The 16,978-nt window shown below is 39.8% G+C and overlaps 1 protein-coding gene across 1 annotated transcript in view; it reads right to left on the bottom strand.

Moving 5' to 3' along the window:
* LRCH1 (leucine-rich repeats and calponin homology (CH) domain containing 1) overlaps nucleotides 1–16,978 on the bottom strand; it is a 216,360-nt gene that overhangs the window by 131,035 nt on the left and 68,347 nt on the right. The window contains exon 2 of the mRNA XM_006884551.1: nucleotides 7,684–7,828. Coding sequence (XP_006884613.1) covers nucleotides 7,684–7,828 — 145 coding nt within the window. The remainder of the gene's footprint in view (nucleotides 1–7,683; nucleotides 7,829–16,978) is intronic.

Below are 16,978 nucleotides of genomic sequence, written 5' to 3'. Positions count from 1 at the left end.
TATAAAACCACTATTGAAGAATAAGTATGAGGATCCAAGACGGAGGGTGGCAGGGGTGGAAATATAGGGGTGACGATGGGGGGTTAAGGTGTTAATCACAGGGTTGCACATTTCTGTGGATGGGTGGGGTGGAGGAAATGGGGAGGATCTTTAGTGAAAATGTATTCAAACTCTATAAATAAAACAGAATAACATTTTAAAAAAGTGGATGTCACTAAAAAGTTCAATTTAATGGATTTACAGAGAAATTAGCCTGTATTTTTCAAGTATCTGCAAAATTCTTAACAAAATTAATAAACTTTATCAATAAAATCAAATGTCTATTTAAACACACAAATATACACACGCTAGATAAGTAATTTAGAAAAACAGATAAAGGAGAAAAAAATGTACACATTTATAATACCTACAATAAAAAGTAAAACAAACTGTAGATGAATTGGAGCTTTAAAAATCACAAAGGCATTTTTTTTCTTCTTTTTTTGCTTAAATTGATGCCCTGGAAAGTTCCCCAACACCAGTGTTCTCAATTATGAAACTTCCCTAAGGGCATGGAAAGACACAGTGTTAAACAAGACAATGCAAAAGTGCTTTGCAAAGGACACTGTGGTATGAAAAAATAACCCTACTGATTTCTATTACAATTCTATTCTAGTCCCTAAAATAAACAAACCAATCAATTCCTGTTAATTCGATGCTAGGGAGACAACAAGACAGAGCAGAATTGACCCAAAACTTTTCCAAGGCTAGAATATTCATGGAGGCAGACTTCCTCCCAGGAGCCTGGGAGACTATTAAATATTAGCAGACTAACCTCTGCTCCATTAGAGCTCCTTTTCCTATTTCCTAGCTAAGGTTGTTGGATGAGACAAATATAATAATACAGTTGTTGTTGTTGTTGTTATGTGCCGTCGAGTCGCTTGCTACTCATAGCGACCCTATGTACAACAGCCCTAAACTCCGCTCTGTCCTGTGCCAATCGCACTGTCTCTGACACTCCCATTCCAATTATCCCAGTCACTGAATCAATCCACCTCATAGAGGGCCTTCCTCTCCTGTGCTGTCCCTCCACCCTCCCAAGCATGATGTCCCTCTCCAAGGACCGGTCTCTCCTCACAACATGTCCAAAGTATGTTAGACGGAGCCTCAGAATCCTTGCCTCCAAGGAGCCACCCGGTTTAACCCTTTCCAGGACAAATCTGTTTGTTTTCCTAGCAGTCCATGGTATTCTCAATACTCTTCTCCAGCACCACAGCTCAAAGGCATCAATTCTCCTTCCGTCCTCCTTGGTCATTGTCCAACTCTCTGATGCATAACAAGTGACTGCGAAGACCATAGCCTGTATCAGACGCACCTTAGTCTCCAGAGAGACACCATTGCTCTTCAGTACTTTGGAGAGGTCCCTAACAGCAGACTTTCCCATGGCAATGCACCTTTTAATTTCCTGGCTGCTGGTGCCAAGACTGTTGACTACGGAGCCAAGCAAACTAAAGCTGTGTACAATCTCAATCTCTTCACCATCCATCCTGATGCTGCTAATTGGTCCAGTGGTGAGAATCTTTGTAGTAGGTAAATCTTATTCAGCTATTAAAAAGTGATAATAAAGATAATGATGCCAATGAGGAAAGTTATTTCAAAAATCCACATGTATGTGTTCTTTCATTCTTTCCCTCTCTTAAGACTTGGCAAACCACAATGTCCTTCAAAGAAATAAAATAGGCTGATTTTTTAATGAATTAAAAGGCTTTTATCTGACTGGTTACAAAAATCAATTTCATTTTCAGCTATTTCAGTTGCAGTTAAAAAGCTGAGAATAATTCTAAAACAAGTATCTATAGGATGAATTTTTTTGTTGTTGTGTTATGTTAAGTTGGAACCAACTTATAGCTGACCCTCCAGCAGTTTTTCAGAGGCAGTAAATCACTGCAGAGTAGCTGGTGAATTTGAAAAGTTTTGGGTTGGCAGCGGCAATGAAGCCATTACCATTAAGCTACCAGAGCTCCTTATAGGATAATTTGTTGTTGTTGTTAGATGCTGTTGAGTACGATCCATAGTGACCTTGCGAACAAGAGATCTGAACTCTGTCCTATCTTGTGCCTTCCTTACAATCTCTGAAACACTCAAGCCCACTTCTGCAGTCACTGTATCAATACATCTGGCTGAGTAGGTATTTAACCAATTTCCAGAGAGCAAATCTAATGTACAAAAATTTTTAACTACTGAGATTTGATGCAAGATTAAAAATAAAATCAACAAATTCTGACAGTGCACTAGTCATCAAAGTCATAATGTCCCCTTTGTGTGTCTTTTCTTCCCCCATACAAACATTAATCTAAAATAACCTTTGTGCTCACACGACATGAATAGTGGAAAAATCCTCTTAGAAGTCTTGCCAAATATGGACTACACTCAAAAGAATGGAATCTGATAAGGAACATGCAATTATTAACTCATTTACACTTAATTATGCCCATCAACTACCAACAGCAAAAGATCCAGTTTCACAAAGTAGATTTTTAAAACAAAAAATCTTTTTTACGGGTCACTAACTGCTAAGTTTCACTTTAAAAACAAATCTGTAAAAAGTCAGCACACTACAGAGCTAAGATTTAAACCACACAAAGGTGATTCTGCAAAGACCCCGAAGTCTCACCTAACTCTAGCACTCTGTGAAAAACAATTTTAAATTTTAAGACTGTCAAATGTTGTTTAGGTGTCACTGAGTAGAATCCTAAAACTCTGTGCAACAGAACGAAACCCTGCCTGACCCTGTTCCAGCCTCACAGTCCCTGTTAGGCTTAAAATGCTGCAGTCACTAGGTCAGTCCATCTCATGAAGGATCTTTCTTTTGTGGACACTCTTTTAAGCATAACGTGTTTTTCCAAGGACTGGCCCCTCCTATATCACGCTCGATGTATGAGAGATAGAGTTCCATCACCGTTGCTTCTAAAGAGCATTCTGATGCACCTCTTCCAAGACAGATGTATTTGCCCTGTTAGCTGTCCACGGGACAGTCACACTCTTCACCAAACCATAATTCAGTTATCAACTCATGTTCAGTATTCCCTAGTGTCTGCCACATTGAAACTCAAAGATAACTCTTTTAAATGTCAACAAGACTCATGTATTTTTGTATTGTTGTTGTCATCATGTACCATCATGTTGGTAATGACTCATAGCTGACCCACCAGGAGGTTTTCAGAGGCAGTGAACTGAATGGAAGAGGACTGCCCATCTTCCTCCCATAGCGCAGCTGGTGGATTTGAACTGTGTGCCTTTGGGCTGGCAGCACAGCTCTTTTCCACGAGGCCAGCACAGCTCATTATTTTTGTATTAGGTCTGTCATTTCACAAAGTGCAACCTAGCTATAAAATATCCGTTCAATAATATAAGCCGGACTCTCAACTGAGGATGCGGTCCCTCCCAATCATTTGGGTTTAGGTCAGTATTAACTAGGTAGTATAACTCCCCTCCCGCCATTTGTATAGCCTGCTGTATGGCAGTGTTTTAAACAATAAATTATAACACTGAACTTCTGAGAAACTCAGTAAATCAAATTCTGTAACGGTGTACTTTTTACCTATTAATGTGCCCCAAGAACAGGACTATAAGTAAGGGTTATCCTAACTTGAATACATCATGAATTGGGTTCTACCAGGATGTGAGTATATCTTTCTGGATAGAGCTCACGTGTGCGCTCTGTCTCTCTCTCTTGCACCCAGATACCATGAAGTTGGCCTCTATTCATGGCACTTTCATGAGTGTCAGAGTAGAACTACACTTAACAGTGTTTCTAAGTCCTTCACAGACACCTCGAGTGGATGTGAATCCCCACCTTTTCAGGTAGCAGTGAAATCTTTAACAGTACAGACCACTCAGAGTAAAGAACCTCTCGTGGCCTAGTCTATAGGGTTCTGCTAACTGGAAAGATGTTGTTTCCCTGGTGGTTCAAACCCACCATCAGCTCCTTGGTAGAAATACGAGTATCTCCAACTGTATGATCCAATGGAATATCAGCTAATGATCAGTTCTGAATCAATGGCAGATTACTGCCAATTCCTGATGTCTCAGAGATTCTATGTATGTGCATGCGTGTGCAGACTCTCTCTCTCTCTTTCTCTCTCTCTCTCTCATTCACTCTCACTCTTATTCTCTCTGAGGGAGATAAGATCTTTATAAAAAAGATGTGAAATAGAAGTTTGTATAGAATTGAGCAAAATGCTTCCCATTTTCCAGTTTAGGAAGGCACTAAGGCTCTATCATATTCCATTTCTAGAGAGAAGAAACATGAACTTACAATTGAGACATTCTTCAGAAATGCTCATGCCAGGCCAGGGTGCATTTTATCCAGATAAAATTCTCAAGAAGAATGAAAATTAAATTAGCTCACAACAACAAAAACAAAATCTGAGATTTCTAAAGTAAACCAAGGGTGCAGTATGCTTCTCCCCAATCCCTGGAACAGAGAGGTATACTCTGAAGATTAGAGATTATACACCAGAATGACCCCCAAAGGAATGTGGGGATACAGGTTATACCTCCGGCAGGGACTTGGCTCTTTCTCTAGACTGTTTAGCAACCAGAACAGATGCCAAATTTCAGAGAAGGCAACCAAAACAGATTCCTTTTATGGTATAACATTTTGCTCAAGAAACTTCCCTCTTCTTTACAGGCAAGCTTCAGAATCCACTCCTAACAACTGGTGAAAGATAACAGTTTCTAATGAGCAAACCAGGTCCTGACCTGGTGTGTCTCACCGCAGGGAAGTGCAATGACTCACCAAGAGTTCCAGAGGCAATTCAACCAAAAGAACTTTCCTTTTGTGGCAACCTCTCTTCCAAAAACCCTCTAAGTTGAGGCTTCTAAGTTAAGGTCCCTCTCTCTACTCTTAGATTTGCAAGCCCTCTAACGCCAACTTTTGTTACTCTACTTTTCTAACATATTTTCTTCACAAGCTTCATCAACAACTTAAAATGGATTTTAAAACTTGTTTGTTCCTGTAGGAAGGCAAGTCTTGCTTAATCACTTTTATTGTTCTTGGACATTACTTACTGGATTATGATAAGTGTAAGAGGAAGAGACTCAGTGGACATTTACTAAACTACTATAAGCTCTGTGGAGAGATTACATTGTCAAGAAGCAGAAACAAAAAGCTTGGATCCTTCAAGTACAAATTCCAGAAACAGAAATAAATACATATTTTCCACAGATATAGCATTTCTAACTTGTGAGAAAATGTGGAACACATTTAAATGTTTTTAACTACATGGTCAATCACTAATACCAAGAAAGTCAAGAAATCAAATGACTAATAAATCTGCAGTAAAAGGCTTCCTTCAAGTTTTAAAAAGTGGAAAGCCACCTTCAAGACTAAGGTGCACCAGATTCAAGCCATATTCACTTCAGTTATATCATTTATTCAAAAGCTGGACAGCGAAAAAGCAAGACAGATGAAGAACACATACATCTTAACTGTGATGCTGATGAAAAATAGTGAATATGTTGTGGATTGTCAGAAGGAGAAACAAATCTGTTTTAAAAGAAATATAATTCATGTTCCTTATAAATGAGGACAGTGAGACTGTGACCACATCATCAGGAAAGATCAAGCATCATGGTTGATAAAGTAAAGGTGAGTGACAGGAAAGGAAACCTTCTGTGACATGGAATGACACAGTAACTGGAATATGGGATGTCAACAATTATCAAAATGGTTTAGCCCTGGGCAGAATGTCCTATATCTGCTATACATGAGCTCACTGTGAGCCAGCACATACCTGATGGCACCTTAACAACAACTACTCCAAGAAAGGATGAGGGCTAGAGTTGCAAGAACCCATTTGACATTTAAAGGTAAGATCACTGCTAGACTCTATTAGCCAAGAACCAGGTAGGGAGTAAACTTACCATCATCACTGAATATCTACTGGTTGTTTACTCTGCTGAATGTTGTTCCTGTTGTTGAGTACCACAGTGTTGGAACCGACCCACAGCTGACCCTCTGGCGGGTTTTCAGAGGCAGCTAATTGCACAGAAGGAGACTGCCCATCCTTCTCCCATGAAGCAGCTGGTGACCTCGAACCCTGTGCCTTTGAGACTGTGGCAAAGTTTCTTGGCAGTAGGCCATCAGAGCTCCCTCTACTGAATGTAAAATATTATCTCTTAAGAGGTAATCTATGTAGAATGCTTCTATAAATTCAAAGCTGCTGATACTGGACTGTACAAAGTTATGAATGTCTACATGTGATTTATTAAATGAATACCATATTTCATTTTTGCTTGAATCCACCAGCTGCTCTGCAGGAGAAGGATGGGCAATCTCCTCCTGTGCAATCAACTGCCTCTGAAAACTCACAGGAGGGTTTTCAGTTGATTGAGTTGGTTCCAACTCAGTGGTATACAACAATAACAATATTTCATGTTAAGTATGGTGCTGTCAGACGCCTTTGATTTGACTACAACTCTAAGTACTGCACCTTACTCTCATCTTGTACACCAACGCGATGCAGCTGGTTTGAGTGATGGCTTGAATGCTAGTTGAACTCTGCAGATTCATTTTCACAGGATTTGGTAAACCTGGTCCTCTCACACTCTCCTGACATACCAGCTGGGAGTCAAGGATTTAAGAAACAAAGAGCTACAGTCTGGTCAGCAAGATGACAGACACAAACTAATAAAATCTAAACCCAAGGCTTCAAACAACTGACGTGCTGAGCTGCAGTGTTACTCAGAGCCACTGGTGAACTCAGGAAATGTTGACCTCAGCCAAAGAACTCTAAATATGACAAACTTCATATATGCTGCAATTGCCCAGAGGAGTTCTGGTAATGCAGTGGGTTACAGAATGGGCTGCTAACTGAAAAGTAAGCAGCTCAACTCACCAGCTACTCTGAGGAATATAAAGTGGGTAATCTCCTGAGAAGCTACATAGCCTCAGAAACCCATTGGCTGCCAGGAGACGGAACAGACTCACCAAAGTTGGTAAGGGTTTGGAGTTGCTCTTAACTTTCTGAGGTGGCTTAAAGTGAGCGGTTTCTAGTCAGCATTAAGGAGCAAAGTTTAATGGTAGTAGTAACTCTCAAAGACCAGCAAAGTTGTCTTATTCTTGCTTCTGACTTATCTCTCGTGGCCTGGTATAACCCACAGTGCCTTGTGCCATTAAGCTAAGGTCACACATTTCTAGCAGTTCGAATCTGCCAGCTGTTCCTCAGGAGAAAGTGGCAGTTTACTCCACTAAGGTTTGCAGACCTGGAAACTCAACGGAGGCTCTCCATGAGTCAGAGTCAACCTGGCAGCAGGGTTTGACTTTTTGACACTTGCCTCAAGCTCAAACTGTTTCTCCCCACTACAACCTTCCTCCTGCAAAATTCACATTAGTATCTGACGACAATATACCAACAACTCTGCAAGACTGAAACAGAAAAGGAGTAAAAACGATGTACCACAGATCATTAACAGAACAGCACCTTATCTCATGGGAATTCAGGAAAAATCAAGCACACAAAAAATGAATATAAATAACACAAGAGATGAGCGACAAAAGATAATTCTTAAATGATCTTTGTGAGATTTACTTCAAAGGGTGATATCAGGAATTAAATGCAGGTGGGGGGGAACTTGACAGAAATGAAAGCATAATTATTTTTAAACTGGGTTAGATGACCACAGGCCTCATCATCTTACCTTAGGTTTAGGTACGTCAGCATCTGCAGATTCACGACAGCCTCAGGAACAACCCTGATACAATTGTGGTACAGATTGAGCGTTTCCAGTGACACAAAATGACACAGTTCCATTGGAACTTCAACCAGCCTGTTTTTAGATAAGTCTACAAGAGAAGGAAAGAATATTTTGTCAATAAATCTTTAATATCACCAATACTATCTCTGGTACTCTACTGAATAAGGAGTTGTGCTACCAGCCCACAGGCAGGCAGACTGCTCAAGGCAGAAAGACAGGCAATCTCCTCCCGTATGAACACTTGCTGGAGGGGCAGCTCTGAGTTGGTTCTGACTCAATGGTACACAACACAGTACCATGTTAGTGGAATTTAGGTATTTAGGGTATTGACTGACTCAGTGACTGGGATAATGAGGGTAAGTGTGTCAGAGACAATACGATTGGCTCAGGATAGAACAGGGTTCAGAACTGCTGTACATAGGGTCACTGTGAGTCACACAGGTGGCTTGACAGCACATAACAACAACAATAAGAGGTATGGAGATTTCAGATTTTTTATTGGTCTGGTGTGTTCTGATATGCAACCTTATCAAGACCTTGTCACGAAATGTAGCACTAAATTTTGATAACCGTATAAAAATTAATTTTGCTGTAACAAAGATTTAAGCTGAAGTGTGGTACCTCTCTGATTTTTAGCATTAAGCTGGGATGTTCTGGATATATGGTATAGAATTAGCAGCAACTTTTTAAGTAAACTAAAGATAAACTAGAGCCAGAAAAAAGTTTAAGCTATTGGTATAAATGGAAACTTTTTCAAATAATGCATAAGAGCCCAGCATCAGGGAAGCAAAAACTGCTCGAACATTGACATGCAGCCAGAAGAATGCCAGTGTAACTTAGGAGAAAATTTAATTTCTTTTACGCTGCCCCCAATTCTAGTGCTTAGAACCTGGTCATAAAGAAATCACTATCTGACAATTTCTAAAATGAACTGGTTAAGAGTCTTTGAGTTACTCATTGCCCTGAGTTTTATAGATTTCACAGTTGTTTGAATACAATGCACTGTGAAAAAAATGTTTCTTTTTCTAACTAAGGAAAAGATAGCCACATTTGTTTGCTCACTGAAAAATGTTTACATTTAAAATTAAGAATAAAATGTGTGTCGAATCAAACTAGACAGTCCCAAATACTGTAAACTGCAGAAACGCTAGAGAGCTCTGGTGGCTTAATCCACAGGGAGCTGCATTTGAATCCACCAGCAGCTCCCAGGGAGAAGGATGGGCTGCCTCCTCTCATGTGATTTGGAGCCTAAGAAACTCAACTGAGGGTCAGCTGTGGATCACTTCCAATCTGTTAACAATGAGACAGCGCTACTGATCACAGAACTTGGCTATTAATGCCCAAAGTAATTATTGTTCTTTAACATAGCTGTTCAAGCTTCTTACTTTCATAATTACTTGTATGCTCTAGTTTATGAATCTGCACACTAGCGTAATTTGTCTCTCTTTCCTCCGCCCCACCTCGTGTTCATATTAGATAAGCTTTATTAGGCAAAATGGAATTTAAACCTATTTTAGCATGAGTACATTATTATATTAACACGAACCATTTTTACTTTTTTCTAATCCCTTTTGCCTCAGTTTGTATTTTATCTTTTAAATGTTATATATCACTTGCAAATAATAATTTTTAAAAAATTTTTACTATATACCAAATTGCTGATAGCTTACAAACACACCATAGTCAAGTTTCATTACTTAACTAAATTCCTTTGTTTTATGCTGTCAAGTTGGAACCAACTTGTAGCTGACCCTCCAATGGGTTTTTAGAGGCAGTAAATTGCACGAGAGGAAACTGTCCATCCTTCTCCCTCAGAGCAGCTGGTGGATTTAAACTGCATGCCTTTAGGATTGTAGCACGCCTTCTTACCATCAGAACCCTTTGGTGGCATTTAAATGTGTGATTTCTATTAGAAACCATAGAATTTATAGATAAGAAACCAACAGATGCTTCCTCCATTACAATGTGTTGCACACACAAAATCAATCAATGATTATCAGCCAATCAAGTAATATCTAGCAAATTTAAGTCACTGTGTCTACCACTTGAACATGGACACTATACATAAAATTGGGAGAGAACACTGTTCTAAGTGGTACAGCACTTGTCTGTCAGGTGATACTGAATGGGTTAAATAAGGGTTACCGGAGGTGGGCATGTTTTGGTGGAGTTCCCAGATTAAGACAAAGTTGGAAGCAGGATTGGCATCCAGTTCTTAAATATCAGGTCTTTGAAAACTCAATGAACACTAGAGGAACAGCAACAGTTATAGAACAGGGTTCAGATCTTTTGTTCATAGGGTTGCTATGGGTCATACTTGACTCACTAGTCCTAACAACAACAAGGGTATGGAAAAACACAAACATTAAAACAGTTTTTGCTCATCAGTTTATAAACCCTGACCAAGATATATGGGAAGTGAATCACTTTTCATGCTAGCTGAAAATAATGTTACATTTATTCTCCCTAGACAAGTATGTAAAACTGTATCTTTTAATATTTTTAATACATATATTTACCATAATTATTTCTTTCTATTTTGCATTCATAGCATATATGTTGTCTTTTTATCCAAAATATAATCTTTTGTATACAGGGAGAGTTCTTTTATAACCTCCACAAGTAAGCTCTAGTGACCTATGCCGTTAACCCAAAGGCACAAAGTTCAGACCGGCCAACTGCTCTGCAGAAGAAAGAGGGACAATTCCCTTTGATTTCCAGCCTCTGAAGATCTGCTGGAGGGTCAGCCATTGAGTCAGTTCTGACTCAGTGACATATAACTACAATCACCACCACAAACAAAGATATAGTTGTCACTAACTAAATATTTTAGTCTCTAATCTGCATGTCTATAATGCACAGACAACCTAGTGAATAAGGAGTTGCACTGCCAACCCAAAGGCAGTAAGTTCTAATTCACCTGCTGTTCGAATGAAGAAAGATGGGCAATCTCCTCCGATAGGCTCTTACAGCCTCTGAAAACTCAACTAAGAGTTGGTTCAGACTCGACAGCACATAACAACTACATATACATATGTATGTGTATATACAGATATCTGTGTGTGTGTGTGTCGACAGACAGAGAATGAGAGTAAGTATGCTCTGGAGGCCAGTCTCTAGGGAGTTGTTCTGCCAACCTAAAGGCCACTCTTCTCAGGCAGTTCAAATCCACCCTAGGGGTACTGAAAAGAAGGGAGTGAATTAAAGACAACACTACCACCCCAGAGTTTTATTACACAACTAAACAATAATGATGGCATCACACTGACACCCTGACCAATGATGGTTGTTACCTATGATGTGATCATTCACTCTGGAAAATGAAATGGGATCCACACTTTAGAAATAAGTATTCCTTCCGTTATACTTAAAGAGTCCCCGTCACTTCTTAAAACAAAAAAAAAATTTAGGCTAAACTATGAAGGCAATTGAGAAGTCTGACTTTTTCCAGAAATACTTCCTTGGGTAGTTTTATTTCTCCTTAACCCAAAAATAAGAAACAAAGAGTGAACTGTCTGCAAAGTGCCTGGTTTCTCAATTTTTAAAGTTCACGTTTAGCTAGAGAAGCACTGATAATAAAGACATTTTTGTGATACTGACGGAGTATCACAGATTCCTTTATAAGAATATGAATTTTAAGGCTAGAAAGATAATTTATTTCAGATTTCTGCATCCTTTTTAATAGATCGCGTTGGAAAGTTCCTGAGGAACTAAAAGGCAATAAGCTTGCTAAAAGAAAAATATAAAAATAGAAACTATTTCATATTATTTACTAGAATCTATAATAGAGTTTACCTCAATAATCTAAGAAAATATGTTAAACTGGTGTATTACTTTCAAAACACTGTTTCTAGATTTAAATGTAAACAATTTTTTGCTTATTGTATATTAACTCTTCCATTGTGATCACATCACTTATCCTATAGATCTCATGAATAACAAATACTTTCTCAGCTTTTTAAAAGAGGTTTTATCAAAAGCATTGAAGACAAAATGTGTTCAGAAGCCCAATTTCTTTCATTTTCTTGTACATGTTCTACTGAAGACTAAGTTTTTTCTCTTTTCAATACTAATTGATTCACAGTTTGAAATCCAAATGGGTTAGAAAATATTTTTCCCTTGCTTTGAGCTTCTAAAGAGTGGAAAGAAAAGTGACCTAAAATCACCCAGTGTGTGGGCATGAGAATTTTGTATGTCTTCACCAAATTCAGTGGGTAATAACTGAATTGTATCCATCATCATGCATGCATCCATTCATCATCATATGCATTCATGAACACAGCACCCATGCTAGCCTGACAGTACTTTCAGCTGCACCTGGCCACTAATACTTCAGGAGCATGTGTTTTATGGCCTGAATTATTTTATAATAATTCTATTTTACTACTACCTCCATTTACAAAGAGAAAACTGGACACAGCAGGGAATATACGTTCCATGTCACACAGCTAAAAAAGTGAAAAGGCTGAAATTCAAACTCAAGTACTGCAAGATTAGTCATCCTGAATGTACTGTAAATGGATAATGTGCCAGGCTGGCAAATTCAAGTCCATTCAGAAGCACCCTGAAACAAAGTCCTGGAGATCAAGTGAAAAATCAGCTACTCAACATCCTACGGAACAAAATTCTACTCTGGCACACAAGGGGTCTCAATGAGTCAAACGTGACTCGAAGGAAACGTCTTAATCTGGCTCCAGAATACATATAGGATCCTGAATGCCTTTCAAAACCAGCTGCTGTTGTTGGGTGCCATCATGTCTGCACCTCCTCAAAGCAACTCTGTACACAACAGAATGAAACCCTATATGAACCTATGCCGTCATCTTCAGTCTCTGCCTTATGGAAACCCACTGGGAGGTGGGTGTGTGGGTGTGTTTTCAATAGCAATCTGCCTCTATGGAGTCTTCCCCTCCTCCGCCTCTCCACTTTCCCCAGTATTTTGTTCTTGCCTAGGGACTGGCCCCTCTTAATAACATTCCCAAAGCATGTGAGACGAAGCCTCATTATGCAGGCACTACAGAGCACCCTGGCTATTTTCCCCCAGACAAAACTGATATTTTATGGCTATCCCATAGGCATCTTCATTATTATTAAATAAATTTTCCTCACAGCTCAATGGCACCTCACTACCTGCTGGAAATGATGCAATATACTGGGCATGCCTGGTTGCTGAAAGTGTGAGGAACAAACCGGAATGCGAAGTCAGAAGTCATCTGAAAAGTAAAGCATTTTTCTTTAGAAACTGGAAGTCACTCTGAATAAGAATTCCATCTGAGACTGTCGGCTAAGTGCCTTCGAGAAGCCACTTTTGGAGTCTGTAGTTTAAGGGAAGTGCTGGCTTTTGAAAGGATGCAGAAAATAATCATACTTGCATTTTAAGAAACCACATGCACACAGCAGAGAACAAACAAAATTACAGTTTTCCAAAATACCTCACAGTTGAAAGCTTGCAGAAAGCCTCACATCTACACTGCAGATCTAAAATAGAGCTCAGGGAGAAGAAGGAGGGGGGCAGATTCTAATCTTGAGGTCTCCTGGTGGCCTTTGGATAGAAAAACTCCGGAGCCAAGGGTCCTCTCTCCCTGGAGGCAGAACTGGAAGGGAGCAGGGTGGGGCTGTAAAACATTAATGAGAAAACCAGCCCCTCGAAAACTAAACTCTATTCTTAACAGATTTAAAAGTTTTTAAACGCCTTACACATGCCCTTCCATCAAGTTTATTTGATAATTTCTTGTATTAATTAATTTTTTCTCACCACTGTTCTGGGCATCAGCTTAATGGGGCATTTTTTTAAAGGCAGAAAAGTCCCCTCTCTATATGAATCAAAGGCGTCCATGCCAAGTATAATTTCCACTAAGCAAACCATGCTATCCTTTCCCAGTCTTGGTTTCTCTTTTTTCCTCCCTTCTTTTAACGGTTGTAAAGATGCATGCAATAAAACTTCTACAGTTCATCATTCTCATATACAAGTCAGTGACGCTAAATTACATTCACTGTGTCTTTCAATCAACACACCGATCAATTTCCAGATTTTTTCATCACCCTTTCACAGAGTGTCCCCTATATACTAAGTCCTCTTTTTCTCTCCCTCTCATTACCTCTCTTTTTTTTTTATTATATTTGTGTGTGTGTGTGTGTGTGTGTGTGTGTGTGTGTGTGTGTGTGTGTGTACCGTCAAATCAGATCTGACAGGTACAGGAAGAGATGGCCCCTCCTTCTGCGGCAGAACATCTGGTGGATATGAACCGCCTATCTCTGTGATTGCAGTGCAGCTTCTTGCCACTAGGCCACCAGAGCTCCCCTCATTACCTCTCTTGTTATCACTAATAAACTTTTGTCTCTAAGCACTTGCCTCATCTAGATATTTCATGTAAGTGGGATGATATGATGTCTGTCCTCTGGCGGCTGACCTGTTCACTCGCATGTTTTTCAAGGGGTATCCATGCTACAGTGTGTTCAGTCCTAATTTCTTAATGCACATGAAAACCTGTCAGACAGAATGTGAAACAGAAGCATAGCCCACTGCTGGGAAAAGCTCTAATAGCCTGTTGTAAATCCATAGAGGCGATGAAAATGCAACCTAGATTCTCACACCACTGGTCACATAACACAATAAACACACACTTCTACATACAGAGGAAGCAGGAGTGGCAACCATTTCCTAAACAACATGCCTCTGGAAAAGTCTATGATCTCTGATAAATGACGATAGTTATAGAAAGGCTTCAGGTTTTTTATTCATAGGGTCACTATGAGTTGTGCTCAACTTGAAGGCAATCAACAATAACAACTATACACAGATGGCCCTGATACATGAATGCTTTAAATGTACTTTTGCTAAGTTTAAATAGGTCATATCATTTGGCTCATTTGTTCAAGATGTATTAATTGTGAATACTAGTAAAGCTTCCACAATTTTGGAAGCTTAGCATCACTAAGAAAATGCCCTTTTCCATAGCTGACAATAAACTGAGAGAGTCCCTGGGTTGTAGATGGCTAATGTGCTTGACTGGTAAACAAAGGGTTGGGGATTCAGCTTCTCCCAAAGGTGCCTCAGAAGAAAGGCTTAGTGGTCCATTTCCAGAAAATTCGGCCTTGAACCCTGTGGAGTACAGTTCTACTGTGACAACCATTAGGTCTCCAGGGTCCGGAAATGACCCAATAGCAACTGTGTGGCTTTGTTTTTTATAAACTGTCATTCATTAGTAGGAAAACAACAATATCATGCCCCATCTACCTGCTGTTCCACCCACTCATTTTATGCCTCAGGGTCTCAACTCACAGACAGGTTCTGACACATTTTATATGGCTACTAACCATTAATTTTCAACAGTTCTCATTGGGGGATTATCAAAAACAAGTGGGGGAGGGGGAGAAACTAAGCAACTGTCCTGAAGTACCTAGGATGAGATCCATCTCGAAGGGACCTAGAACCACAAGTCCTAAGGGATAGTTGTTCATCTTTCCCTTTTTCAGGCCCACTTTCTTTACCGTCACCACATCCCCACTCTCGTCTATTCTTTAAAGACAAGCTCCATTACCATCCCTGGGGGAAACAGCTGCTCCTTCTAGCCCTACACATGTCATTCTTTAGTAACTCCTCTTTCAGGGAGGACCAGGTGTAAGGTTCTTACTCATAAAGCCCTCATGCTACAGGTAGTAGCTGTACCAGGTAACGGGCTCCAAATATGCTACTTTGGAGCTACTCTTAGAAAGTGAAGTAAAGCACTAATTTCAAAGTGCCTTTCTGACTAACACAAAAGGCTAAGGGGTCCCAGGCAACTTCCGCTAGTACTGCTCTCAATTTTCACTCCTTGCATGGCAAGCAGTGAGCAACTTTGACTGACTGGAGTATGTTATTGTTGTTGTTGTTAGGTGCCATCCATACTGATTCCATGAACAACAAACGTATTTCCAAATAATCAGTAAAAGAAGTTCACTACGTGCTGGGCTGCTAGCCAGAAAAACAGTAGTTCAAATCCCAACAGCTACTCTTCAGCAGAAAAATGAGCAAGATGCTTCTATTTACGACCTCTGAAACTAACAGGAGGATCATCGAAAGTTGGAAACAACTCACCAGCATTGAGTTCAAGTGTTTTAGTTTACTATTGTTATAAGGGTGTCCTGACAGTACAGTAATTAAGCACTCCGCTGAGAATGAATACTCTGCTGGAGAGAGATGCGCACTCCGTTCCCACTAAGATTTATAACCTCTGAAACCAAATGGAAGGTCATCCTAAGTTTGAAATTATTTTCAATTAATTTGTTAACAATAAAGTAGAAACCTGTCATTCTTCTGGCTCAATAACCATTTATTTGCTTTGCTCTGTTTTGTTTTTTTTCTTTCTAAAAGCAGATGAAAGGCTGATATAAATGGTTAACACCTTCATTTAGTAACAATGAGGCTGGAGGTTCAACTTTAATATTGCAATTTCTCAAAGAATCACTCTCACCCACTCGATGAGTTCTGTATTTTATCACTGTCGTTGTTAGGTGTCAATGAGGTGACTATGGCTCACAGCAAACCCACATGGCAACGCAGAGCTGACTTAACACAGAATCTACTCATCGAGGCCATCATCTCTACGGAAGCAAATGGCTGGAGGAGCCTCCCACAGAGCTACTGATCGGGTTCCAAGCACAAACCTCTCAGTCAGCAGCAGAGCACTTAAGGACTGCACCAGAAGGCTCCTAGTATTCCGTGCACAAAAGCATCAATTTTTAAAAATCCTCCTTAATGACAGCAAGGTGGTGACTAAGTCAACTCCCTTCATTTGCATATTACAGTGGGCTTCATATAATCTTAACATATCAAGCAAATTAGGTCATAAAATTTTTATTCGGTGGTGACTGTAAAATTCTGATCTATTTTAAAGGTCAATGATCAGTTCGAGCAATGGAAAAATAGGCAATTGCGGAGAGTCCTAACCTTGCTGGCCTACACACTGTTAAACCTGACTAACTAGTATCTTACCCCAAATTCTCCCTTTTTCTAATGCCACTAGAATTAACTCCTTAAATTGAAAATGGAAGCCTGTCACTCTAGCGCCTCAATAACCATTTACGTTTCCTACTGCCCTCACACCAAAGTCTGTTGGTTGTCACTTTGTTCCTCAGAAGCAAGGATGGTAAAATTTTGTCTCAAGTCTTGGGGCATGTCGTCAGAAAGGACCAGTCCTTGGAAAAAGACATCAGGCTGGGGAAGGTGGAGGGCCAGCGAAAAAGAGGATAACCTTGG

This window comes from Elephantulus edwardii, unplaced genomic scaffold, assembly GCF_000299155.1.
Source record: "Elephantulus edwardii isolate Elephantulus edwardi_28Jun2011 unplaced genomic scaffold, EleEdw1.0 scaffold00036, whole genome shotgun sequence".
Lineage (NCBI taxonomy): Eukaryota > Metazoa > Chordata > Mammalia > Macroscelidea > Macroscelididae > Elephantulus > Elephantulus edwardii.
This window is presented reverse-complemented; position numbering and strand designations above follow the sequence as displayed.